Below are 27,831 nucleotides of genomic sequence, written 5' to 3' on the forward strand. Positions count from 1 at the left end.
TATGTTTTGCATAAAGAAAACAAAGCTTTTTTGTAGCTTTTTATGACAATTTAACACGTCTCAGTTGCACGGTATTTGATGCATTGCTATTCCTTCATGCATATTTAATTATTATTAGGAAATATCATTCTATAATCACTGAAAATTATGGAAATGAAAAAAAAAAAAAGCTGTGCTTAATTGTCAGTAAAAAATTGCATTGGTTATTAAAATAGACTTCATTTTTGTCTTGCAGATTCAAAAATGAAAATGAAGCCTGTTATTATTTTTTAGGCATCGTGGCCATATTTTAATGACATTTACAACACAAGCTCCTCTCTAAATTCTGATTAGTGTATTGCAAAAAAAATAATATATTAAAATACATAAACACAAAATAATGGTTGTTAAAAAAGGAGTGATTTTTCTCATGCAAAATATTATTTCACATTTGTCTTTTGATGTCGGAGGTGGATACGTTTTCTTGAGATTCGCCCTGATATTACTTGGATTACAGTATAATGCTTGACTAATGCCTGACGACAATATCCTTAACAATTTTAGAGTCTAATTGTAAGAGAAAAACCAAGTTGTTTTTAAATCATAACACGTATCTTTTTCTTCTTTTATTGAGCCAACTTTTATTTTGTTGTCCTATTTAAATGTGTTTTGTTTTGTTTTTTTCTTTTAATATATTGGAAATATATATGGGAAATATTTAACGGTGTATTTATTGAGGGAGTGCTTACGCGGCTGGAGTCTCCGCAGAGTTACGGGGGGCGAGTTTGGGGGTCGAACGGACGCCCTCGACATCCTCTTTCTCACACACACACACACACACACACACACACACACACTTACACAAGCACAACCACAGAGTGGGCCGAAGTGTTCGATGAAGTCACTTCCAACTTGATGGTCCACGTCTCCAGCGAAGAGGCTCGTCGCATCCCACTCGCCGCATCTCATCTCATCTCGTTACGGGACGGGACGGAGAACCACACTGACTTTGTTATTCCAAAAAGAAGATTTGAAAAGCTGATTGTTTTTCCATCCAGAGCTGCTAAACTCTTAGTCATACACGTTTTTTCCCCCTGGAAGGATGTGTCCGGTGCTTTACAGAAGCAGATGGTGGTGTTTGTCCTTCGTCATTTGCTTGAGTTCAATTGTCTTCGTGCCAGAGAGGGTCCCATTCCACTCAGATATTATATATATTCGAAATATATGAGCCTCAGCCTTAACTGTACTCTCGTTTCTTTCCGAGCGGACTTGAGACGTCTGTCGAAAGGCCTTCGTTGTGCGTAGAGAAGCATACTTACTAACTCCCTAGGCGGCATCTCGGTTCTCTTTCAAACCACTAACTGTCGCGAAGCGCTTGGAGATTCGGAGAAGAGGCCGCCGTCTGTATTTCAAAACGGTCACGTCGCCGTTTTCCAGGAGGACAGAGGCATCGGGCGCCGGACGAAGTTGCACCCAAATCGCCGAACGAGTCGATTCCTAAAAATGTTTACAAAACGGTTTACTGCAACGCAAAGCTCCAGCATTCCAAAAACGGACTGTGAACCATCCGATGCAACCGTACGGCGAGTCTGTCCATCCTCCGTTTCTGTCGCTCACGTCTCACGTCTCTTGGTACCGGAGGACGGCGCCGATGGCGGCGGCTTTCATCGACGCTTAGCGAAAGAGCCAAAGTTCGAGCCGTTGCGAGTCGGGATCTCCGTGGCTCTGTCCTCCCATCTCTCTCTCTCTCTCTCTCTCTCTCCGTGTTCGCAAAGAGTCTCTCTAATGTACCAAGGGATGTTTCTTTTCCTTTGAAATGTCTTTCTTTGTTTAATAATACTCTTTGTAGATCAATGGCCTTTTAGTGTTGCTTTGCTTCAGTTTGGAGTGTATCTTTCACTAATACTTGCAATAAAAAGCTTTGCTTTTGAAACACAGACCTGGCGTTTATTCATCCCTGCCGATTGAATCACAGAATTGATTTTGTGTCTTGCTTCGGATGTAATGTTTGCTGATGTACAGCTGTGTACAGTTCTACATCCACAGAACGGACCAGAGGAGGAGTTCACTTCCAGAACAACAATGTAGAGATGGTTGACTCACCCCCTTGTCATCCAAGATGCTCATGTCTTTCTTTTAGTTTTGAGGAGAACATTTTAGGATATCTTTTCATATAGTGGAGTTTAAACTTCCAAAATGCAGTTTTAAACACCGCTTTGAAGAGCTCTAAAAGGGTCTTATCTAGAGAAACAATTGGTTATTTTCTAACTTCAATTTTGAAGTTGGAGGGGAAAATGATAGAGTTTTTTGACATACCCTAACTGTCTTGAAGCGGAATACACAGAGTAGATGCAGAGCTAGACAAGACGAGCATTTGAGGTTAAAAAGTATATAAATTGTAATATTTTCACTAGAACTAGACTTTTTTTTTTAATTATTATTATTATTATTTTTTCAGCTGGGATCATTTAGAGCCCTTTAAAGCTGCATTTAAAGGTTGTATCAGTGATTTCTAGCCTAAAACATAAAGTGTAAATTCAGCTGACCTTTCTTCACGATCCGCTCGCTGCCTGCCCCATAAATTGTCTGTGAAAAAATGCGTCTCTCTGGTCAGCCTAGGGTCTGAGATATGCCAAAAAAACAATCGGCACTACCAACCTTTCCACACATAAACAAACAGTGTTCCAACCAATCAGCGTCAGGGGTTTGGTGTTGTGGACTTTCGCTCCGCCTCCCTCACATCCCTGCACCAGTAGGAAAGTCCACAACACCAAACCCCTGATGCTGATTGGTTGGAACACTGTTTGTTTATCTGTGGAAAGGTTGGTAGTGCCGATTGTTTTTTTTGGCATATCTCAGACCCTAGGCTGACCAGAGAGACGCGTTTTTTTCACAGACAATTTATGGGGCAGACAGCGAGCGGATCGTGAAGAAAGGTCAGCTGAAATTGACACTTTATGTTTCAGGCTAGAAATCGCTGATACAACCTTTAAGCTACATTTTGGAAGTTCAAACTCTGGGGCTCCATTGAAGTCCACTATATAGGGAGAAATCCTGAAATGTTTTCCTCAAAAGACATAATTTCTTTACGACTGAAGAAAGATGAACATCTTGGATGACAAGAGGGTGAGTAAATTATCTGTACATTTTTGTTCTTAAACTTCTCCTTTAACACACATTAAGGCATTTAGACTTAAAAATGAATATGTCTGTCCAATCAAATAATGGCTGTGTTTAGAAGTAAACACTACACTCTTAAAAATAGAGGTGCTTCCAAAGGTTCTTCAAGCGATGCCATAAGAACCATTCAGTCAAAGTTTCTTTAAAGAAACATCTCTTTCTTACCTTTTTATAATCTGAAGAACCTTATTTGCCACAAAGAACCTTTTGTGAAAGGTTCTTCAGATGTGAAAGGTTCTTTATGGAACCATTTAGGCAAAAAGGTTCTTCTATGGCATCGTGAAGCACCTTCATTTTTAAGAGTGTACATTCTGCCTCTTCAGTAAATGGTACAACAGTTTATAAAAACAACGTTATCACTTGACCTCACTTTGTTTAATTCAGTGAGTGTTATGCAGGTGTTTTATATTTATATAATCTTTTGGCTGCATTAAAGTAAAACGGCAAGGTCCGGTCAAGTGCATTGCGAAATACAGAGAATTTAGTTGGGTAAATAATCAGTGCATATAATAACCAGTGTTATTTTAGAATTATCATTATTTTAGTGTTTTCTTTATTTTTATATTCATTATTTAAATTTGAATATGTTTCTTTCATTCACTTTTAGTAATTTTTTTAAATGAACTTTTAGGGATTAAAAAAAAGTTTAAATAATGTTTTTATGTTTATTTTTTATATATGTTTATATTTTTTATTTAGATTTTGAGTTTTAGTAATTTTAGCACTTCAACTTGTTTTATTTCAGTTTTTGCCTGTTGCAAAATTGCATGACAATTTTGGTTTCTAATTAGAATTTTTTGTTAATTTTTATATGTATATGTTTTTTTTAAGTAATTTCTTCAACTTCCTTTATTATACTTAGTTGGCAAGCCAATATTTCTATTTTTTGTTTAAGTTTTCAAAGTTTAATCTCATATATTTATAATTTATTTCAGATTGCTGAGAAATTACTCAATTTGCATTTAGGTTTTCCAATGTTTCATTTGATTTTAGCTTCATTTCAATAACCAAAAATGATTTTTAATAGTTTTAGTTAAGATAACTGATAATAAAAATAGAAAATCAAATTTTTAAATATGTGAGCCAGGACCGTAAAGCCCAAAAAATCTGGAAATTGCCTTCAAAGTTGTCCAAATGAAGTTCTTAGCAATGCATAATACTAATCAAAAATTAAGATTTGATATATTTACAGTAGCTATTTTACAAAATATCTTCATGGAACATGATCTTTACTTAATATCCTAATGATTTTTGGCATAAAAGAAAATTACAAATTTTGACCCATACAATGTATTTTTGCCTATTGCTACACATATACCTGTGCAACATATGAGATGATATATCCACATTACATGCCATAGTGGCAGTGGCTTGATATTGCAAATTGGTGTTTTACCATATTATTTTAATGTATTATTTTAATTATGAACACTGCTTTGTAGTGCCAACAGTTTTACTGTTTGCTGCAAGTTGTTGTTCTCCTTATTTCCCTACAGTGGGTAATAACCCAGAAGTCTCACCCATAGGCTTACTTCCGTGTTAAAGAAAAAGGTGGATATATCACTCGGTAATAGTCTGAACTTTAGCAGCAGATATTAAAATCCTGTCGCAGTGATGGATAAAGTGACCCAGAGACTTATGAAGAAGTGACTTCAGTGTCCCTTTAAGGCCTGTAATGTGTGCTGTGATGGATCGCGATACTCTCTTATCTGTATCTTGTCAGTTGCTGTTGTCCGGCGGAAGTTGAGAAGCTGCTGCTGCGCGTGACAGATTGCGTGCGTCTCCAGGCTCGTCTCATCTCTCTTCAGCGCCTCACAAATGCCACATCAGGCTGATGCTATGGAAGGCCAAACGGTTCAAAAACACATACATTCACATGTGAAATGTGTGTTGTTTATGCATGAAAAATACATGCATTAAATACATGCAAACTAAATATATTTAACATGTGAAATACACATTACTCTCATAAGACCCAGGAAAACAATTTAGTGTAAAAAAATAAATAAAAATAGTATTTGTTATTGTTAGTATGTCGTTACATTGTTAAGAGCATTGAAAAAAAATTAAGCTATATATATGAAATATATTCCATTCATTAGTTATGTTATGTCTTTGGTAGAGGACACCGAGACCATTTTTTTTTATAAAGACATGAATGAACATGGAAAGGCAAAAACATTTTTTTTTTTTTTTAAATCAGCAATACATTTTTAGTTTTCAGGATTTTTTTTAACCAAACTTTGTGTAAAAAGTCTCAATAGCAGAATGATTTTATATACCATTTTTCTTCATGCAAAATGTGTGTAAAATTGCCAAAAACAGGTTTTCTCATTACATACAATGTATCTATAAACTAAATCTTATTTGCATATCAATGTGCTTTTGGGGCAACTGTGATTAAAAAAAGAGGTGTAATAATGGGAGTAATAATTGACAAGATTGTCATAATAATATATAATATTTCATAGGAATATTGAAATATAATTTCCTTCTCTATTCATTTTGTTGTGTCTTCCAAAATGCGTAATAAACATGCTTTTAGGACGTTTAATGTATGAAATTAACATCCTGTTTTGTAACAGATAGTTATATTTTGATTTGAAACCCCATAACATTTTCTTGAGATGTTGATTTATGACACATAGTTTGAGAAGGAGTCAGATTTAATGCTTCACGTTTAAAAAAAAGTGTTGTTTTCACATGAAAAATTGGTGCATTAATAGGAAAAAATGCAGAAAACATTTTTAATGTGTGAAATACACATGAACCTCCTGAGACCTGGGAATTTTTTTAAATAAATGTTTTTATCTTTTCATGCCATTACATTGTTTAGAGCATTAAAAAATATATATATATTTCATTCATAATTTATGCTGTGTCCTTAGTAGAGGACATCCGGACTCAAATATAAAAAAAAAGACATGAATGAACATCCATAGCAAAATAATAATAATAAATTAAATCACCAAGTTTTTCTACCAAACTTTGTATAAAGAGTCTCAACTATGGTATAACAGAATTTTAAATACCATTTTCTTTATGCAAAATGTGCGTAAAATGGCCATAAACAGGTTTCATTATATGCAATATATTTAATGTGTTGTTGATGTTTAAATTTACATTTTTGGACCATTTGGCCTTCCATATGAAGCGGCTTGTGTGGAGAGTCATCCAGACTTAAAACTGTGGCATTAGGTCTCAGAGAATACACTAAAATATAATGTCCACATATGAGAATGCAGGGTATCAGGAGGTAAATTCCGGTTTTGAACCATTTGGCCTTCCATATGAAGCGGCTTGTCTGGGCAAGACATCCGGACTTAAAACTGGCTTGTAGTCTAAGAGAATACACTAAAATATAATGTCCCCATTTGAGGATGCAGGGTCTCAAGAAGTAAACACATATTTTACTTTTTTAAGTTTTCAAAGTTTAATCTCGTATATTTACAATTTATTTCAGATTGCTGAGAGATTACTCGATTTGCATTTAGGTTTTCCAATGTTTCATTTGATTTTAGCTTCATTTCAATAACCAAAAATGATTTTTAATAGTTTAAGTTTTAGTTAACAAGATAACTGATAATAAAAATAGAAAATCAAATTTTTAAATATGTGAGCCAGGACCGTAAAGCCCAAAAACATATTTTTTTAAATCCACATTTTTGAACCATTTGGCCTTCCATATGATGCATCTTGTCTGGGAAGTCATTTAGACTTAACGGTGCACTGTGTAATATTTAAGATGATCTCTAGACAGAGGCGCAATATAATAGACATAACAATGTTTTCAGGGATGTATAAAGATCTTACTTAATGAACCATAATGTTTTTATTCCCTTAGAATTAACAGTTTATATCTACATGCACCGCGGGTCCGCTCACATGGAAGTTCAAAAATCTACACACTGCACCTTTAAAACCTTTAAAACTGTGGCATTAGGTCTCAGAGAGAATACACTACAATATGATGTCCTCATATGAGGATGCAGGGTTTTAGGAGGTAAATACACGTTTTATGTATTGTTGATGTGTTAAAATTCACATTTTTGAACCATTTGGCCTTCCATATAAAGCAGCTCGTCTGGCGAGCCAGCATGACGCCGAATATAGTGATTACCGTATCCAATTCTATAGCGCTAATTGGCTGAATGCAAACTTCCGGTGGCGTTTGGAAGCGCTTTTGTCTCTCTGGAAGAATATCAAAGCTAGATTAACGCTCCTCAGGGACTCTCTGACATTTCACGCATTGAGCTATTGTGCGCTGAGAAAAGAGCCGTGAATGTACTACAGCTTTCCATCTAAAGAACATAAACTATATAGAGTGGAGACATGGCGGATACAGGACAAGGACAAAAGATGAGATAAAAGTGGATTATGAAGAGCAGGAGTGAGGGACTTTTAAAGAACCCCTGATCTAAAATCGCCATTCTTTCCACGTCTTCCCCATTTGTGAACTTGTGGAGTTTTGACTTCGTAATTATGGAATACAAAAGAGCTCATTATGCTAATGTCATGCTGATGGAGTTTAGACTGATTACTGTCCAGAAGAACTCACACACTTGTCATCTGTAATGAAATAGCAAGGTTAAAAGACTTGTGGCGTGAGGTCTAGTCCACCTCACAGGTTCTTGTGATCAAAACCAGTAACTTAGACAGGATGAGACTGCCTATAGTTGACATTAAAGTGACCAGTCACTGTTATAGGTGCTGACAGCAATTTTAAATATGTAGCCCTATTATATATAATTGTATACTTTAAAAACAAGGATGTAGGTTTGAATCATAGAGTCTCTACTAAATTCTACACAAGTAATGTCAGACTTTGGTAAATATTGTTCTCTGCTTAAATATGAAGAGGTCAAAGAACAGATCCAAATTTCACAAAAAGCATATGGACTTCTTATAGTATAAGTTAGACACTGAAGTGAGTTGCTGTTTTTGTCAGATTCATTCACTTGTTTGGCAGTGTACCCGCACAAGAGACATTTTGATCAGATTTATTTCATGTTCATTCCATCTCTTTTCTGTTTTCTCTTTTCAGTGGCATTTTTTTAATCTTTAAAAGTGATATCCCCTTTTTAAAATCAGGTCATTCTCAGCTTTTTGTGGGTGTGACGACACACGACAGAGACCGCTCCCACGATGGTTGATTGACATGAGCACCTTACGTTAGACCCGCCCTCACCGAGCTGAAACAGTCTGAATCTGATCGCCATTGTGTGACTCAGGTGCAGAGGAAGACAAGGATGTCTCAGATTGAGTGACTGAGGTGTTCTGTTGTTGGATGTAAAAATGAACATAGCAGTAGACACTTAATCCCGACATCCGAGCCACTAAAGACGCAGAGGATTAACGTTACTTTCGTTTTTGAACGGAAAGCGCCGATCCCGATCTACATATGCGTCTATGTTTGTGTGAATTGTTCCTGATGCAGCTTCACCCGCAGCAGAAGTGAGTAGAAGGGGTTTTTATGCATCTATGCAAATGGGCTTTCTTAATAATGTGCTAGCAGCTAAATAGGGCTAAAGTAAACATTATGGCTCATCGTCCCACGACAAAGAGGGGCGGGGTGAGCAGAGCTCATTAGCATTTAAAGAAACATGCAACAATAACTCACTCTAAAAAGGGCTGATTTTGACAAGGTAAAAATAGTGTTTTTTGCACTACCATTGAGAATTTTTAACCAAAGTAAGACCCTAATGAATCATATCAACTTGTGGAAAATGGATGCAGCTCGTGTTAGATGTAGGGTTGCCAAATCCACATTTTTTCCACAGAACCGGACTGATTTTATGCTTTTGCAGCAGGTTGATTTTCTCCCGTGGGTTAAATGTTTGAAATATAGCATAAATTCCATTTGATTGAAATGCTTGTATTGATTCAACCTGTGACAAAACTGTGGTAGATGTTCATTTTGTGAAGGATAGCCACTGTGGTAGGAAGCTTTTTAGCTGTGTTTATGATCAATCTACATAACGGTGACTGTAAAATATGTCGTTTTGATATGGAAATGACATATTTTGATACCAAAACTAGGACCCCTTCCTGAAAACACTCTGTTAATGTGATGAGCTGCACATCAGAAAACCTGTTAGATGAAAACATTGTGCATTATGGTGAAGTTTGTAGCTTAATTTCATATATTTAAAATAGTTTGAGCACTGCAGTTCAGCTGGTGACAGTTCAAAGTTTTCACCAGTTTCAACTTAAAAACCTAAGTTTAGCAGCTGCCTTAAAATGTTAAGTTAAATCAACTTAAGCCATTTAAACTCACAACTCATTTTGATTGTTTTAAGTTAAAATGACTTGTAGTTTTAAGCTGATTTAACTTAAAAACTTAAGGCATCTGCTAAACTTCAGTTTTTAAGTTGAAACTGGTGAAAACATTTTACAGTTTAGGAAATCAGATGAAAGCATCTAGTCTTCTAATCAAATATACAGATATCAATATAAGCAATTAAAAATAAATAAAGAAATTAAAAAACATCAATTTATTGATGTAGGACAATGGTCAATTGATAGTTTAGCGGCCGTCATATTAATGTCAAAATGTCACAACTGACCAATCAGAATCAAGTATTTTAGAAAGGATTGCATTAACTAAACCTCCTGATGATGCTAGTCTAACTCGGTTAAATAAATATACATAAATATCTTTCCAGGAAGTCTAATATCATGCAAAAAATCTCTAACATGTTGATAAAGTATAAAAAGGATGCGCTGAAAGCTTCAAGCGACCGTCAGTCCATCAGCTCTCGTCAGTGTCACAGTACTGCAGTAAAACCGTTCTGAGATCAGCTCACAGAGGCTCTTCAAACGGCTCTCTCAGTCTCTCCCTCCTGTTGTATCGACGCCTGTGTCTCCTGCAAATATAGGAGAAAACAAACTAGAATAAATCATGAAACTCATGCATTTTCTTGTGCAATCAATTGCAAAGAATCAAACTGTGTTAAATGTGTAGTTTATGATTAATTCATTACCTGGCAACCATAAACAGCCCACAGTAAAATGAAATATTTTACCTAATTATTAACTTTAATAAGTGTAACTATTTATTACACTAGCTTTTTGGATCTCATATTGCTGCTGGGTGCATTTAAAGTCACCGAAGGTCATGCATTCGAGATTTCCCTACATACACTTCTTTAAATTGCGTGATTAAAAAAGATAATTTGATCACGGTGCGTTGACGGTAAAACACAGAACCTGTTTAGACGTCAGTAGCTGGAATGAGACGTTCACACGTCATCTCCACCCATCGCGTGTGTGACAGGAATGTTTCAAGTACAAAAAAACTTTTTTCATTCCATTCCATTCTGTAATGTTAATCAGCACAGATTTTTTGATTTGTTGCCAGGTATTTTTACAATTGTAGTAAAGCATTTACTGTGGGAACAGAGCACCACTCCCACCTAAATGACTCAGATCTCAACTTTATAATGACATGAATGCTTTAACGTTACCTCAAGCGTCATATTCCAGCTTTTAAGCCTTTTTGTACTGTATTAAGTGTTACTACACTCTTAAAAATAAAGGTGCTTTAAAAGGTTCTTCACAGCGATGCCATAGAAGAACCATTTTTGGTTCCACAAAGAACCATTCAGTCAAAGGTTCTTTAAAGAAACATCCCTTTCTTACCTTTTTATAATCTGAAGAACCTTCTTTCGCTTCTTTATGGACCCATTTAGACAAAAAAGGTTCTTCTATGGCATTGTGAAGCACCTTTATTTTTTAGAGTGTAGCTGGGACATTTGATCAAGGTTAAGTAACTAAAACTAAAAACATAAAGCTTTTATTTAAAAAAATATATATATTAAAGCCAAACTTGTTTTAGCTAGAAACCAAGAAAACATTTCGTATTGTCATTTAGTTTAATGTAAAGCTCGACTTAAATTAATAAAACTGCACTATAGACGTTAAAAAAGACAAAACTAAATGAAATGGCATATAAACAATATACAAATAAAAAGCTGGTTAAAACTCTTAAGTGATATTAAAATAACACTGGTGTACTGAAAGCAGTTCAGACAAATGAATGTTTTTACCCACAGCATGTTTCAATACAAAACTATTTAGGTTCTGTTCATTGTATAATGAGTACAATGAAAGAAGAAAATACTTTTGATTTCGTTTCTCATGTTATTTTTGCAGTTGCAATTAAAGCATTTAAAGTGGAAACATTATAGTCCACTAGACAGACTTAGACTAATGGCATAAATGCTTTAACAAAGATTCAAGCTTCATATTTCTGCTTTGAAACCTCAAAGATGTTTACTGTAGGTGTATTATTGTACGCGTGATGTTTAATCAGGGTTATTATAGTTTACTAAAAGCATAAAAACTTTTGTTAGTTAAAATACAATTCAATAAAATAAAATATTTACAAAGATAAAGATATTTTTAAAACATTTGCCAAAGCAACACTTCTCTCTCTCTCTTTTTTTCTTTTTTTTTTTTGTTTGTTTACGTTTTCATAGTATATCAAGTCAATCTAAGTGAAAATGAAATAATGTGGCTTTAATAATTTAAATTATAATTTAATAATTGTGGAACTAGTTGAAAAAAAAGTGTCACTTTTTATATTTATCTCATTTCATTTATTTTAAGTAATAGATTTTTTTAAATAAATTAAAATGGTTTCAATTTAAATTGTTTTCTTAGTTTTGCAACATTTCTCATTTTTACTTAAACTGATTAACTTGATATACTAAAATAACAAACTAAAATTTAAGAAAATTAAGAAAAAATTAAAATAACAGATTAAAAAAAATCTTTGTTATTATAGTTAAAACCACACTATCAGTTTCTGACTGCCACTAAAGTTTCTAAACAGTAAGATTTTTAATGCTTTTTTAAAGAAGTCTCTTCTGCTCACCATTTATTTGATCCAAAGTACAGCAAAAACTGTAAAACATTTAAATATATTTACTATTTAAATTTTTTTTTTCTTTGAATATATTTTAAAATGTAATTTATTCTGTGATTTCAAAGCTGAATTTTAAGTATCATTAATCACATGATCCTTCAGAAAACCTTCTAATATTATGATTTGCTGCTTATAAAACAATTATTATTATTTTTCAGGTTTACTTGATGAATATAAATTTCAGAAGAACAGCATTTATCTGAAATGGTCATTTTTGACCAATTTAAAGCACTTTGCTAAATAAAAAGTATTAATTTCTATAATTTCTTTCCTCAAAAAAAAAAAAAAAACTGATTCCAAGCTTTTGAATGGTAAAGTGTATAATATTAAAAAAACTTTTTATTTCAGATAAATGCTGATCTTTGGATCTTTCTATTCATCAAAGAAATGTACTCAAATGTTTTAAATATTGATACTAATAAAAATGTTACTTGAGCAGCAAATCAGCATATTAGAATGATTTCTGAAGGATCATGTGACACTGAAGACTGCAGTAATGATGCTGAAAATTCAGCTTTGATCACCGAAATTAATGACATTTTAAAATATATTCAAATAGAAAGCATTTATTTTAAATAGTAAAAATATTTCACAATATTACTGTTTTTTTCTGTATTTTGGATCAAATAAATGCAGGCTTGGTGAGCAGAGACTTCTTTAAAAAAACATAAAAAATCTTACTGTTCAAAAACTTTTGACTGGTAGTGTAGTTGCCAAGCCAAAATTTCATTTTCATTTCATGATATACTAAAATAACTAAAATAAAAATGAATAAAAATACTATATAGACTGTTAATAAAAATGACATGTTTTTAAAAAAAGAAATAAAATAAAAAAGTCATGAAAAAATAAATAACTAAGAAAAAACTATAAAAATCTGGGTTATTATAGTTAACTAAAACTATCTATATTTGGTCCCACTTTACATTAGGTGGCCTTAACTACTATGTACTTACATTTAAATTAATCATTTGGTACAATGTACTTATATACTGCGTATTTAAATACCTATATGTAATTACATTTGCAATTAATTTCTGTCTTTCCTTAAGTGAAGCAAAAGTGATTTGCAATGCAATATGACTACATTAAGTACATTCTACTTATTTTTAGATGTAAGTACATAATAGTTAAGGCCACCTAGTGACCATATATGTGATCCTGTAGCACAAAACCAGTCTTAAGTCGCTGGGGTATATTTGTAGCAATAGCCAAAAATACATTGCATGGGTCAAAATTATTGATTTTTCTTTTATGCCAAAAATCATTAGGAAATTAAGTAAAGATCATGTTACATTAAGATTTTTTGAAAAATTCCTATTGTAAATATATCAAAATGTAATTTTTGATTAGTAATATGCATTGTTAAGAACTTAATTTGGAGAACTTTAAAGGTGATTTTCTCAGTATTTAGATTTTTTTGCACCCTCAGATTCCAGATTTTCAAATAGATGTATCTCAGCCAAATATTGTCCTATCCTAACAAACCATACATCAATAGAAAGCTTATTTATTGAGCTTTCATATGATGTATACATCTCAGTTTTGTAAAATTTAACCTTATGACTGATTTTGTGGTCCAGGGTCACATATTTAAAAAAAAAATACAAAGATTAAAATTAATTTAAAATATCAATAAAAATGTGTACTTCTTTTTAAACCCACCTCCATAGTATAAAGACCAGAGCTGCGGCTACAAGCGTCAGTATCAGCAGCAGAAACACAATGACAGCAGTCGTGCTCCTGTTGGTGCTTTCACACGCCTCTGAAACACACAACATTGTCACTGAACCTCAGTTGTTGCATGCTCTAAACCTCATGAAAAGTAATGTTCCTGTCATTTATGACGCAGCAATGGGGTGAGAGCTGTACCTGCGTTGTATGCGGCTGAACTGTGTCCCAGTCTGTTGCTCACCACGCAGGTGAAGTGTCCGCAGAAGGTGCCGGAGACGTGCAGAGACGTCCCATCTGCCGAAACGTGACCCACTTTCTCCGTCACGACCACTTTCTCGTGCAGCCAAGTGAATATAGGTTCAGTTCCCCAGGCCTCCTTACAGTGAAGAACTGAGTGAGACACATTCACCATCACTGACACCTGATGCACCGCCACTGACACACACACAGAGAGAGAGAGAGAGCTTAGTTAGTGAAGACATGCACAAGGACACAATGAAGACAGAAATGGGTCACTGCTATTATGGAGTGCATTTTTCCCACCAAACTGAAGAACATTATAAATGTTTATACACTACCTGTCAAAAGTTTTAATGTAAAAAAAGAAAGAAAAAAAAAAAAGAAAGTATTTTCTACTCACCAATCCTGCATTTTTTCAGCAAAAACAGTAAGAATTTTACTATTTAAAACAACTGTTTTTCTATTTAAATATGTTTTAAAATGTAATTTATTCCTGTGGTTTCAAAGCTGAATTTTTAGCATCATTACTCCAGTATTTAGTGTCACATGATCCTTTAGAAATCATTCTAAATGTTTCGATTTGCTGCTCAAAAAATATTTAATATTATTATTATGTTAAAAACAGCCGAGTAGATTTTTTCAGGTTTCTTTGATGAATATAACGTTCAGAAGATCAGCATTTATTTGAAATAGAAATCTTTTGTAACATTTAACTTTTTTATCACTTTTATCAACATTTTTTTTGGGATGGTATCATGTTACAAATGCTGATCTTTTGATCTTGTACTCAACTGTTTTAAATATTTATAATAATAATAATAAAAATAAATGTTTTATGAGCAGCAAATGATTTCTGAAGGATCATGTGACACTGAAGACGGGAGTAATGATGCTGAAAATTCAGCTTTGAAATCACAGGAATAAATGACATTTTAAAATAGATTCAAATAGAAAAGATTTATTTTAAATAGTAAAAATATTTCACATTTTTTACTGTTTTAGCTGTACTTTGGATTAAATAAATGCAGGCTTGGTGAGCAGAATAGACTCCTTTAAAAAGCATGAAAAATCTTACTGATCAAAAACTTTTGACTGGTAGTATATATATATATATATATATATATATATATATATATATATATATATATAAGAGGTGTCTTACTAGGAGGTGTCTTTTATCATGACAAGCTTTTACCACATTTGATTTGCAAAAATTAAAAGTGTCAAAATGCGACATCATCTGCCAGAAAGCGACATCATTTTGGAGGGAAATCAAGAGGACAAACATCTGTAAGTATTGTCAATGTTTCCAATGAATTCTTTGATATTTTTTGTGCTATTATTTGCTTTGTGTGTCTCTAAACCATCTATCCTGTTGGATTAAATCATACAAATCAGTTCAGAAGGTTTTCAGGTGTGCATTCTAGGATTAAAAAGGATATAAAAAACAAAAATAGCAAACCTGAAATCATACAAATCTATGAAATTGGAGAAATGTAGCATTGCTCTGTAGTGAATGGGTGCCGTCAGAATGAGAGTCCAAACAGCTGATAAAAACATCACAATAATCCACACCACTCCAGTCCATCAGTTAACATCTTGTAACCAGAAAACCAACGTGTTTGTAAGAAACAAATCCATCATTAGGCATATTAACTGTAAATCTCACTGATTAAAATATGGAGTCCATAATCCATAATAATGCTCCTGTTGTCTCTCACATCAAAATCCACCCACATATTTGTTTAAAGCTGTTTTGGCTTGTAAACGGTGCTTGATTTGTGTCCTGATTCAGACCAGATGACTGTTTATTATGGACTCATATTTTGGCCAGAAGTGACAGTTTTAAGTTAAAATCATCTTAATGATGGATTTGTTTCTTATAAACACAGATTTTGGCTTTTTAAGATGTTAAATGATGGACTGAAGTGGTATGGATTATTGTTATTACACATTTCTCCAAATCTAATGAAGAAACAAACTAATCTACTTGTGGATTATTGGGATGTTTTTGTCAGCTGTTTTGACACTCATTCTGACGGCACCCATTCACATCCATTGGTGAGCAAGTGATAGAATGACACATTTCTCCAAATCTAATGAAGAAACAAACTAATCTACTTGTGGATTATTGGGATGTTTTTATCAGCTGTTTTGACTCTCATTCTGACGGCACCCATTCAAATCCATTGGTGAGCAAGTGATGGAATGACACCTTCCTCCAAATCTAATGAAGAAACAAACTCTACATCTTGATTGGCGTGAGGGTGAGTAAATTTTCAAAAATGTTCATTTTTGCACAAACTATTCCTTTAAGTGCATAAATTTGTGAAAGTCTGAGGAAGGCTTAAGTTGATCTTACGATATTCTTGAACGGTTCGCTGTGCAGATCGTCTCTGTCCTGTTCGGTCTATAACTGTGACCATATAGACGCCGGCGTCTGCTGCTCGATAATCTGTGATCTTCAGTGTGGTTCCTTGTTGTTCCAGTGTCATTCTCCCATCTGAGACTTTACGAGGAAACTCAGCTATTGTTGAAGTCTTTCCAGAAGTCTCTGCAGCATGGTCCCATGTCACTTTAGCAACATGTTCACCATCGAGCAGCTCAATTTGCGCCTGTAGGATCAGGTTCTGGCCATTGATTACATACAGAGACTGCTGGTTTGTGAAGCGGACGGACAAACACTGGCCACTCCAGAGCCCTGAGGTTACAAAATACATTAGGAAACATACAGTCATATCTCGAATTATGATTACACGAGCTTCATACTAAAGCATGTAACTGGTAAACACAGCAACATTCAATAAAAATAATATATATATAAATGTTAAAAAAGGAAAATATTTGAACAAACAAAACTAATGATGAGAATGACAATAATATCAATTAGTCATTTGACACTCAAGAAACATTTTTATCAATGTTCAAAACAATTGTGCTGCTTCATATTTTTGTGGATTGTTTGGGAGTATAAAGTTAAGTAAATATACCTGAAAATATATTAAATAATTATTGAAATTACAGTTTAGTAATCTAACCATAGTCTGTTTGGCAATAAATGTAAATGTTAAAAAAATATATATTTTATTTTATGTTTTTTTTTTTTTATTATTATTGGAAACTGTGATAATTTTTTTCAAAGATTCTTTGATTAATAGAAAGTTCATAAGAATTAAATTTATTTGATAGATGAATAAATAAATAAATAATGACAACACTTTCGATTTAAACATACATTTTGATGTAATAATTATTTAAATATTATAGTTATTTAATCTAACTGTAGACTGTTTATGGTTGCCAAGAAATGTAAACGTAAAAAACTAAAACAGTATTTTAAATAATGGTGTAATGCTCAATTATCTTATTTTATTTTAATTATTATTATTTTTTTTTTTTTGAAAACTGTGATCATTTTGTCCAAGATTTTTTGTTGAATATAAATTTCAAAAGAATAACATTTATTTATTTGCTAAATAAATAAATAAGGACCAATTTTCAATCACATATATATTTTCATGTAATATTATTTTTTTAAAGTATAGTTAATTAATCTAACCTTGGACTGTTTATGGTTGCCAAGAAATGTAAATGTAAAAAAATATATATATTTTTTTTTTATTTTGTTTTTGGAAACTGATAATGTTTTCCAACATTTCAAATTTCAAAAGAATAAAACATATTTGATAAATAAATAAATAAATAAGTACATTAATTTTCAATCAAATATTATTTTTATGTAATAATTATTTAAATATATAGTTATTTAATCTGACTGTAGACTGTTTATAGTTGTTAAGAAATGTAAATGTTAAAAAAAGTATTACAGCATTTTGAATAACACTGTGATGCTAATTATTTTATTTTATTATTTTTTAATTTAATTAAATTTGATATTGTTTGTGAAAACTTTATGAATTTTTTTTCCAAGATTCTTTGATAAATATAAAATTCAAAAGAATAAAATATATTCATTTAAAAAGTTTTTGTTATTAAGTATAGTTAATAATTTTTTTCCTTAGACTGTTTATGGTTGCCCAGAAATGTAAATGTTACAAAAAGAAAGAAATGTAATTAATTTTTTAAAAACAATAATATAATTAATAATAATTAATATTTTTGGAATTCATCATACTGTTTTACTTTGATTCTTTGATGGATAGAAAATAAAAATAGCATTTATCTAAAAAAAAAATACAGCTATGTTTAATAAAAGATACATTTTAATGTAACAATTATTTAAATAATATAGCTGTTTCAACTGTAGACTGTAAATCTAAATATTGGAGGCATTATTTACATCCCCAATAATATCTGCTCAAAAATGATTTATTATTATAAGTTATGAATTATTTGAGTTATGTGGAAACATAATGTTTTTTTTTAACATGACAATGCCTATTTTAACATGACAATGCCTTTGTGTATTAGGCAAGGTTCATAGAGAAATGATTGATTCAGTCAGTGTGCATTCTGCATAAAGCCAAGTCCTAATCCCAGTTGAACACCTCTGGAGTGACTTTAAATGCAGACCTTAAGCCAAAAACTCATCAACAAACACCAATGACTTGTACATATGGGTACAGTCATTTTAGACACTTCTAAAACTGATGCAACAGAGATGGAAATACAATTTTTAAATACATGAATTATGTTTCCATCTTTGTTGCCACAGTTTTGGAAGTGCCTTTTTCTGTTCTAAAGAAGGGGGTGTCCCAATACTTTTGTCCATAGTGTATGTACAAGAGTTTTTGGCTTAAGGTCTGCATTTAAAGTCACACCAGAGGTGTTCAACTGGGATTAGGACTTGGCTTTATGCAGAATGCACACTGACTAAATCAATCATTTCTCTATGAACCTTGCCTAATACACAACGGCATTGTCATGTTAAAATAGAAAGGGTCCTGTCCAAACTTTTACTATAAAATTAGAAGCACACGATTCCCTAGAATATCATTACATGCTTAAACATTAAGATTTGTACTCACGGAAATTACTAAAGTAGTCAAACCTTTTCTGTAGAAGAGGGTGTCCCAATACTTTTGGCAATATAGTGTATGTATATATACATAAAAACAAAGAATAGAAGACATGCAGAATAACTCACAGCAGACGTGCAAAAGCAGGACAGTCCTAACGAATTGCTGTAGACGTGGTTCCATGTCACCTAGAAAAAAAAAAACAGCTGCAAGTCTGATATTCCACATGCATTACACCAATGTATGCGACCAAAGTTCAGACGCATTACTGGACGCTTTTCCTGACTCACCTCTCATAACTTTCTGACAAAGACGCTTGTATCCTGAAAACTTAAACACTAGAGCAAAGCTCCCACAGTAAACATGTTTGTATCCGTTCAGGACTGGTGTATTCTGTGAACTTGTGTGTTCTGTGTTTAGAGTTCACCGAGTTAAAGGTCTTTAGGCGTCACCGTGTTTGCAAACTGAGCTGTTTCCTTTTTCCCTTTCCTGTGGAGTAAAGCCACTATTCTCTATTCAAACAAGCAGATTCCATACAGTAAAACCCTCCCATCACGCTCCACTCTCAAGATCACTTTGGAGAATTTTATTCTCTGAACAAACTTGCACATCAGTTCTTACAAGAATATTAACAAGAACAAATGAGGTAGAGAGCAAATAAATAATTTTCCTTTTGTGAACAAAACCACTTATATCTTGTATATATAGATCCAAAGTAGACATTTTAACATTTTCTTAATTTCACCTAAATAAGAACTCAAATCTACAGTCTGACTGAACAGATAAAAGTGCAGAGAAACAACTGAAAAAGTTTACCTCGTGACAGTAAGAAAATATGTTTTCCCTTAAGAACATAACTGAGCAGCATTTTTGTTTAATGTAATCACAGTGATGTAGTACATAAAGATAAAATAAATTAAACAAAAAAAATGCTACAAAAATAGTTTAAAAGTAAGCTTATAAGTAAATAAATAATGTCAAATATTCTCTGTGAGTGTCTGTGTGAATGTGGACTCAGGTATTCCTGGTTATTAAACTGTAGAGTTTTTTAGAGCACATCTTCACAATAATCAACCTGCAATAAAAATGTTGATGTGAAAGGTAAGGATGCACAATGTTGACTAAATATTATATATAAATACATTGTATTTTAAAGATATTTGATGATATACTATATTTAAGGGGAGACACTGCAGGCAAAAACACTGTTTTTTATGCACCTATCAAGTTTGAGATTTTGGGCTTTTTGTTTTTTCAGACTAGTGGAAAGAAAACATCCAAAAAACACTGTTAAGTGTTTCTTTTGAAGTATGTTCTATTATGTCAATAGATTTAATTACAATGCATATTTTTAAAGGCCGTTTTCTCAAAATTAGTTATTTCTTCTACACTGAACCATAAATCTCCACTTCAGTAACACTTTACACCAAACCTTACATTTTTATTCCTTTCTATATCCTGAAGGTTTTTACAGAGGGATTTGTTCATATAGAATTTGTTTGATTTTATTTTTTTATTATTCCCATAAAATGGCAAAAAAATATAGAGTTTCCTGCCTGTTCTAAGTTTTTTTCTGAATAATGGAGTGACGAAATGAGACCCCTCTGTAAAAACTTTTCTAATATTCTAATGTCAAAGTTAAATAAGAATTTTGAATTCTGACTTCATCCAGTGTTTAGATTTTTGTACTAGAAATGTATGCAAATTAGCGCATGTTTAATTAAATAATGCCTCATTTGCATATTTAAACCTAACATTTAGAAAACCTGTAATATAAATAATGTTTGCAGTCAAAGTAATCAATCAATTGGGTACGTGAGGTAATGACTATTGGTGATTTTTTTACCCTATACACCTGCAGTGTCTCCCCTTAAAAAATGCCACACAGAGACTTCAATAAATGCAAAAAACGAAAAGCTGAATCAGATTACTAAATCAATTCAATTAATCAAACTTGCCAACTCTAACACCATTTGTTTTACTGAACAGAGATTAGGAACTTACCCGGCCACACAAAGTCCTGCTATTACTGCAAACACAATCAGTGCCACACAACAGGTCTGAGATTCTGATGAGAGTCAAACACAAAACATTACAACCAGCTGCAGACAAGCTGACCGACATTACTAGAAAACATATAAGTGCAATCCACTTAGATGCTTTATTCTTTTGATTTCATGTGCACTGCATTAAGCATGTTTGAACCTCCTCTTCATCCTTTCATCTTTTTTTCTTTTTTGACAAGACTGCTCTATCAAAAAGTGCATATTTACACACACACGCTGGTTATGATGTAATGGATCAACAAAAGTGTATCTCATGAATATGAATTAGGATGTGCACAAATTTTGCAAATGTTTTTGATGAATATACATCTGAAAATTGTCACTTGTCATATGCAAAATGTTTGGCAACACTTTACAATAAGGTGAAGTAATGTGAACTAACAATGAGAAAATAATTTATTAACATAGATAATTTTATATTCACTAATGCATTATTTAAAAATAATTATTAGTGCATAGTTTTGGCACTATTTACTTCAATGAGGTGCACAAGCTCAGATCAATAAGGCCTGTGATAAAAAAAATCTACAAAATCTATGCTGATAAAAAAAATCGAGTGTCTATTACACTAAGTGCAAATACTATTTTTCTGTTCATTTTAGGCTTTTTGACTGATTACTGGACTAAGCTATCTTTCCCGTTTGCTTCGCTAATACTATCAAAAACACACTAGGATTACATATAAACACATTTGGTTATTTCTAAAGTGAAAGTAAACTGTTGAGAGAAAAACAGATCCACACCTGTATATTAGATGCGTGCAGCTCTTAAAGTGATGGAGCTAATCTTGATGCCGATTGTTATTAAAGGGACAGTTCACCCAAAAATGTCACTCACTCACATGTTAGTCTCGCGTAGCCAGACCTTCAGACTGACGGCTAAAGGTCTGGTATTCATGGCAGCTTTCATTGGCCAAGGCCCGCCCATAAGGCCGTTTGACCGACATGTCAAACAACCAATCACAGTTCGTTCGTAGAAATGCCCCCACAACAACAGACTGGCATGCAACAAGTCAGTCATTGAAATAACCAGCATTGAAAGTTAACGAAGAAGAGGGAGAACAAGCAGTAAGCCAGTAATTTGTTCGCGAATGTCGCAAATGTGTATAACAACAATGGCGTCAGCATAAGCACCTTTTAGCAAAATGCGAGTAAATCAGTCTGCGCTTTGTTTCCCGGCGGACCGAAAATAAACGCGACACTCGCGTGTTCCGGAAATCCGGTCAAATTCAACTAATCAGATCACGACTTCGACATTCCTGAAGTGTTTCCAGTTAAGTGTACCATATGCATCAGACGTTTAGCCAACGTTCCGTGGGCGTGACGTCTGAGGCTGAGACTACTCACATGTTGTCACAAACCTCTATTAATTTTTTCTTGTGCTGAACACAAAAGAAGGTATTTTGAAGAGTGTGGATAACAGTAGCTGGTAGCTGTTTGGTTACTCACATTCTTCAAAATAAATTATGTTTAACATGTTTTATGTTAAAAAAAAATAAAGAGTGAGTAAATAATGACAGAATTGTCATTTTTGGGTGATGGTAGGCTAATGAAACAAAGAAAAATCACTCATTGCTCTTGGCTGAAGAATACAGCTGCTTAAGAGTCAATGTATAATTTATGTATATAGTGTTTTATTTTTATATTTGTTAATTCAATTTCTTGAATGCTGCTAAATACATCTACTGCACCTGAAAATTAAAGTTTGTTTTATTTGTATATTATGTGTATTTGTAACATGTAGCCTATCTTTGTTCTTATTTTTTAATAACAAAGATTTAAAAAATTACAAAATGACAAATTTTTCGCTCAATTAATTTTTTATTTTAAATTTTGTTACCTTGTAAGGCTTTAGTTTTAAAATATGGAAAATAGTTTAGCTGTACTGCTCAGACATCTTCAAAAATAGTAAAACCAACATGACAAAGAATCGTGATAAAACGTGAAATTTATGAAAAATAATTGTGATATGATATTTTTGCCATATCACCCACCCCTACTTATACTGTCCCAATAAGGTGGCATCCATTAAATAATTTGAATAAAAATTATAATTTACACATTTACAATTTGTTCTTATTGCATACTCTTTTATAATCTACTACAATGATGAGGGACAGATAATTAACACTATTTGTAATAAATCATTTAAATAGTAGAAAATCTTACTACCTATTGCTCTTTGCATTTTTTTCTTGCTGCCTAAGAAAAAAAGTTGATAAAAAGACTGAATCCAATATTTGGTAATAATATAACATAATGAGAAATGTAATAATATAATAATAATAAGCAAGTTATTGTAGGTGGGTCATTTTACTGGTGTAACAGTAAAAAAATAGTATAAAAGTATTAAAAAAAAAAAATTGTTGTAGATTTTAGTCGAATTCAATAGCAATAACTGGCATGATCCTCTCTAGGTCAAAATCACCAAAACTCAACATGAGGCTTAAAATTTAAATTAAAAAGTTATTTCTATCAATATTATTTACAGTAAAGGACCTGAGTTGATGTGAACTAAAAACAGTTGTATTATTATTAACTACTGTTAACAAAAAATGAATTGCTCATTGTTAGTTGCGTTAACTGACATTAACTAATGGGACTTTTTTGTAAAGTGTTTCCATTTTTTTCACTCTTGATATTTTTTGCATGGTGTGGTGAACATTTTTATGGTGAAAAATTACCTTTTTTTCATCTACATATTCAAAAATGACATGCGTTCTTGACACTGAACAATACCTTTTGGCATTTCAAAATGCGTAGTTACTGTCCCCAGGCTGCTTTTGATGATGCAGGTGTAATTAACACCCTTAACCTCAGAGATATCCAGTCTGCTGCCGTCTGCTAATAGGGCGGTTTGATTGGTTACTGTGACGCCATCAACCAGCCATGAATATTGAGGGCTGTCCCACTGCGTCATGCCATGATTATCCACGATACACTCCAGCACACGTGTGACTGACGCCTTTAGAGATTCCACTGAAAACAAAAGAAAAAGTATCTAAGAAAAACTATCCTGTTCAACTAGTTTCTTTTGAGCTATGCGTGACATGCTGCCTGTAAATTCAAATATAGCCATGCATGAGAAGATAATCAAAACAGCTAAGACAGTCGTGCATGGGTCAGTCAAAAAAAAAACATTTGCATAGTTAAAATGAAATGAAAGGTTTACCTATCTTTCGCACTTCTATGGAGTCGTGCTGCTGGTATCCATTGCTATCAGTAACAGTGACCTTGTAGATCGCAAAGTCCTCCTCTGCAACATCAGTGACTTGCAGAAGTGCATCTCCTTTGCCCAAAGATACTCTGTTTCCATGTGACAGTCTGAGGTTGTCCCTTCCTCTCTCGCGGTCCCACGTCACCATGTCTATCTTGTCGTCTGGGTCCTTCTCAAATATGGCTTCCAAAACAAATGTCTGGCCCAGTGCAACGTAGATAGGTCGTTCAGTCTTAAAGTGGACCGATATCGCTCCATGGAGACAAACAGGCACTAATGGTAGTTATTTGAAAACAATTAGCATGTTATTAGTTTTTCAACTTACACAAAGGGTTGAATGAGTAGCCAAATGACCTAGTTGAACAACTGACTGGTAACTATTTATTTTGACCCAACCCATCAAAATGATTAAAAAAAAACGCAAACAAACAGAAATCAGACTTGTCTTAACATGAACTAGCAATAAAAATAATTAGTTAATTAGTAAATTAGTTAATTTCAACACATTACTTTTTTTTTTAATCAAAAGTATCTGTTTATTTTTATTTGATCAGAGCTGACTTGAACTAACATCGAATAATTGTATTTTTTATACCTAACATTAATGAAGATTAATAAACAGTGTTGTACTTTTAAAAGTAATGCATTTTAAATATTGTGTTACTCCCTAAAAAATTCAATTTTTAATGGAAAGTAATGCGTTACGTTAAAACTGGGAAGGGCTTGCTTGTTTGTTTTTATATAAAAAGCCCTTTCACACCAAAAATTAAATGAAAAAGCCTCAGGCTGTAGGAAAAATAAATTAACGTCTGTACGACAAAATGCAGGAGAAGAAAGTTCAACACTTCAGCGATAATAAAAAATTCAAATCAAATGTTATTAAGACACTGGTTAATAAAATGAGATTAAATACATAAAGGACATTTGTGTTATTTAATCTCATTTTAGTTTCGAGCTAATGTATATACATATTTATTGTGCACAGACATTTATTAATTACATAAGAAATCCAGTTTATTGTTAGAATGCATCATATAGGCTAATCAAGCCAACAACTCTCGTCTTTTTGTCATTTACCCTACTTCGGTTTTACATTTGAGTGCGTTTTAAATGGCTTGATTTGATTTGAGTTGTACAGAATACTTTTGCATTTGATTTGGCATAATAAAGTTTGATTTGTGATCATGAACAACATTGCTTATTATTGCTGGTTCAGCTGTTAAATAAATTAAGATATTTTACTTGCTGATTTTTACTTTATTCACTGAGGAAAATTAACTAAAATGTTGCATGGGCTATATTAATTTGCACTTTAAAAAGTTGGCATTTAATACAATCAAGAAAGCAAATGATTATCATCCTCCGTATATATAAAGGAGAAGTATAACTTTGAAGTATTCTCGTAATATTTCGACTTTACTTTTGTAGTATTTGGACTTTATTATTGTAATATTTCGACTTTATTTTTGTAGTATTTGGACTTCATTCTCATTCCGGCTTTATTACCGTAATATTTCAACTTTATTTTTGTAGTATTTGGACTTTATTATTGTAATATTTCGACTTTATTTTTGTAGTATTTGGACTTTATTATTGTAATATTTCGACTTTATTTTTGTAGTATTTGGACTTCATTCTCATTCCAGCTTTATTACCGTAATATTTCAACTTTATTTTTGTAGTATTTGGACTTTATTATTGTAATATTTCGACTTTATTTTTGTAGTATTTGGACTTTATTATTGTAATATTTCGACTTTATTTTTGTAGTATTTGGACTTTATTATTGTAATATTTCGACTTTATTTTTGTAGTATTTGGACTTTATTCTCGTAATATTTCGACTTTATTTTTGTAGTATTTGGACTTTATTCTCGTAATATTTCGACTTTATTTTTGTAGTATTTGGACTTTATTCTCGTAATATTTCGACTTTATTTTTGTAGTATTTGGACTTTATTCTCGTAATATTTCGACTTTATTTTTGTAGTATTTGGACTTTATTATTGTAATATTTCGACTTTATTTTTGTAGTATTTGGACTTTATTATTGTAATATTTCGACTTTATTTTTGTAGTATTTGGACTTTATTATTGTAATATTTCGACTTTATTTTTGTAGTATTTGGACTTCATTCTCATTCCAGCTTTATTACCGTAATATTTCAACTTTATTTTTGTAGTATTTGGACTTTATTATTGTAATATTTCGACTTTATTTTTGTAGTATTTGGACTTTATTATTGTAATATTTCGACTTTATTTTTGTAGTATTTGGACTTTATTATTGTAATATTTCGACTTTATTTTTGTAGTATTTGGACTTTATTCTCGTAATATTTCGACTTTATTTTTGTAGTATTTGGACTTTATTCTCGTAATATTTCGACTTTATTTTTGTAGTATTTGGACTTTATTCTCGTAATATTTCGACTTTATTTTTGTAGTATTTGGACTTTATTCTCGTAATATTTCGACTTTATTTTTGTAGTATTTGGACTTTATTATTGTAATATTTCGACTTTAGTTTTGTAGTATTTGGACTTTATTCTCGTAATATTTCGACTTTATTTTTGTAGTATTTGGACTTTATTATTGTAATATTTCGACTTTAGTTTTGTAGTATTTGGACTTTATTCTCGTAATATTTCGACTTTATTTTTTGTAGTATTTGGACTTTATTATTGTAATATAATATTTCGACTTTATTTTTGTAGTATTTGGACTTTATTATTGTAATATTTCGACTTTATTTTTGTAGTATTTGGACTTTATTATTGTAATATTTCGACTTTAGTTTTGTAGTATTTGGACTTCATTCTCGTAATGTTCCGGCTTTATTTTTGTAGTATTTGGACTTTATTATTGTAATATTTCGACTTTATTTTTGTAGTATTTGGACTTTATTCTCGTAATATTTCGACTTTATTTTTGTAGTATTTGGACTTTATTATTGTAATATTTCGACTTTAGTTCCCTTTCGATACTTTCACTCGTACTGCGTCTGTAAAGACGCTTATGGGGAAAAGCTCCTTTTCTCCTGAGACTGAAGCATTTCAATAACGCAGTGTAACTGCACGGCCATTGGTTCGTGCAGTGTTAAAGAAACGAACCAATGGCTCGGCAGCGGAGATGCACAAACCTATGGCGATGATTCGCGCCCGATCGCGCCAAAAGGGGCGGAGCATCTGGCTATATAAGCGAGCATTTCGCCATAGGGAACTCAGATCCTTCTTCTTCAGCGACGACTTCTGATCTTCGCAGAGACTGACTACGCAGACTTCGCTCAAGCAAGCCTCTTCTTCGCCGTTGACGAGCCTCGCAGCGGATCTTCACTGCTCGGCGGATTGACGCTCCGGAGCTGATTCCCTGCTGCTATCCGGCGAACATCTAAAAGAGCAAATTAAGAGCAAATTTCTACGGCGTTGTTTCAAATGCCACGGCGTTTTTGTCGCTCGTGCAGAGCCCCTCTGCACGCCGCTGACACTCACGCTGAGTGCGTCTCGTGCCTGGGTCACGCCCACGCTGAGGCTGCGCTCAATGAGACGGAATGTTCCCACTGCGGGAA

The 27,831-nt window shown here is 32.7% G+C and overlaps 1 protein-coding gene across 1 annotated transcript; it reads right to left on the bottom strand.

The window, feature by feature from the left end:
• Positions 1-1,305: 1,305 nt before the first annotated feature.
• LOC141342496 (uncharacterized) lies at positions 1,306-19,696 on the bottom strand. The gene is made up of 8 exons (XM_073846954.1): positions 19,272-19,696; positions 19,110-19,169; positions 16,365-16,703; positions 13,961-14,197; positions 13,754-13,853; positions 9,966-10,025; positions 1,562-1,652; positions 1,306-1,476 (listed from the first exon to the last, which is right to left on the bottom strand). Exons 1-8 carry the CDS (start codon positions 19,276-19,278, stop codon positions 1,306-1,308), a joined length of 1,065 nt encoding a protein of 354 aa, XP_073703055.1. The 5' UTR covers positions 19,279-19,696.
• Positions 19,697-27,831: the final 8,135 nt, after the last annotated feature.

This window comes from Garra rufa, chromosome 9, assembly GCF_049309525.1.
Source record: "Garra rufa chromosome 9, GarRuf1.0, whole genome shotgun sequence".
Classification (NCBI taxonomy): domain Eukaryota; kingdom Metazoa; phylum Chordata; class Actinopteri; order Cypriniformes; family Cyprinidae; genus Garra; species Garra rufa.

What these genes read in the sequence shown, in the direction of transcription:
- LOC141342496 (XM_073846954.1), bottom strand. An exon ending in GAGCCGTTTGAAGAGCCTCT is followed by an intron (nt 1,653 to 9,965) that starts GTGAGCTGATCT and finishes TCTTTCGCTAAG; the next exon opens with CGTCGATGAAAGCCGCCGCC. An exon ending in GGAGGATGGACAGACTCGCC is followed by an intron (nt 1,477 to 1,561) that starts GTACGGTTGCAT and finishes AAACATTTTTAG; the next exon opens with GAATCGACTCGTTCGGCGAT.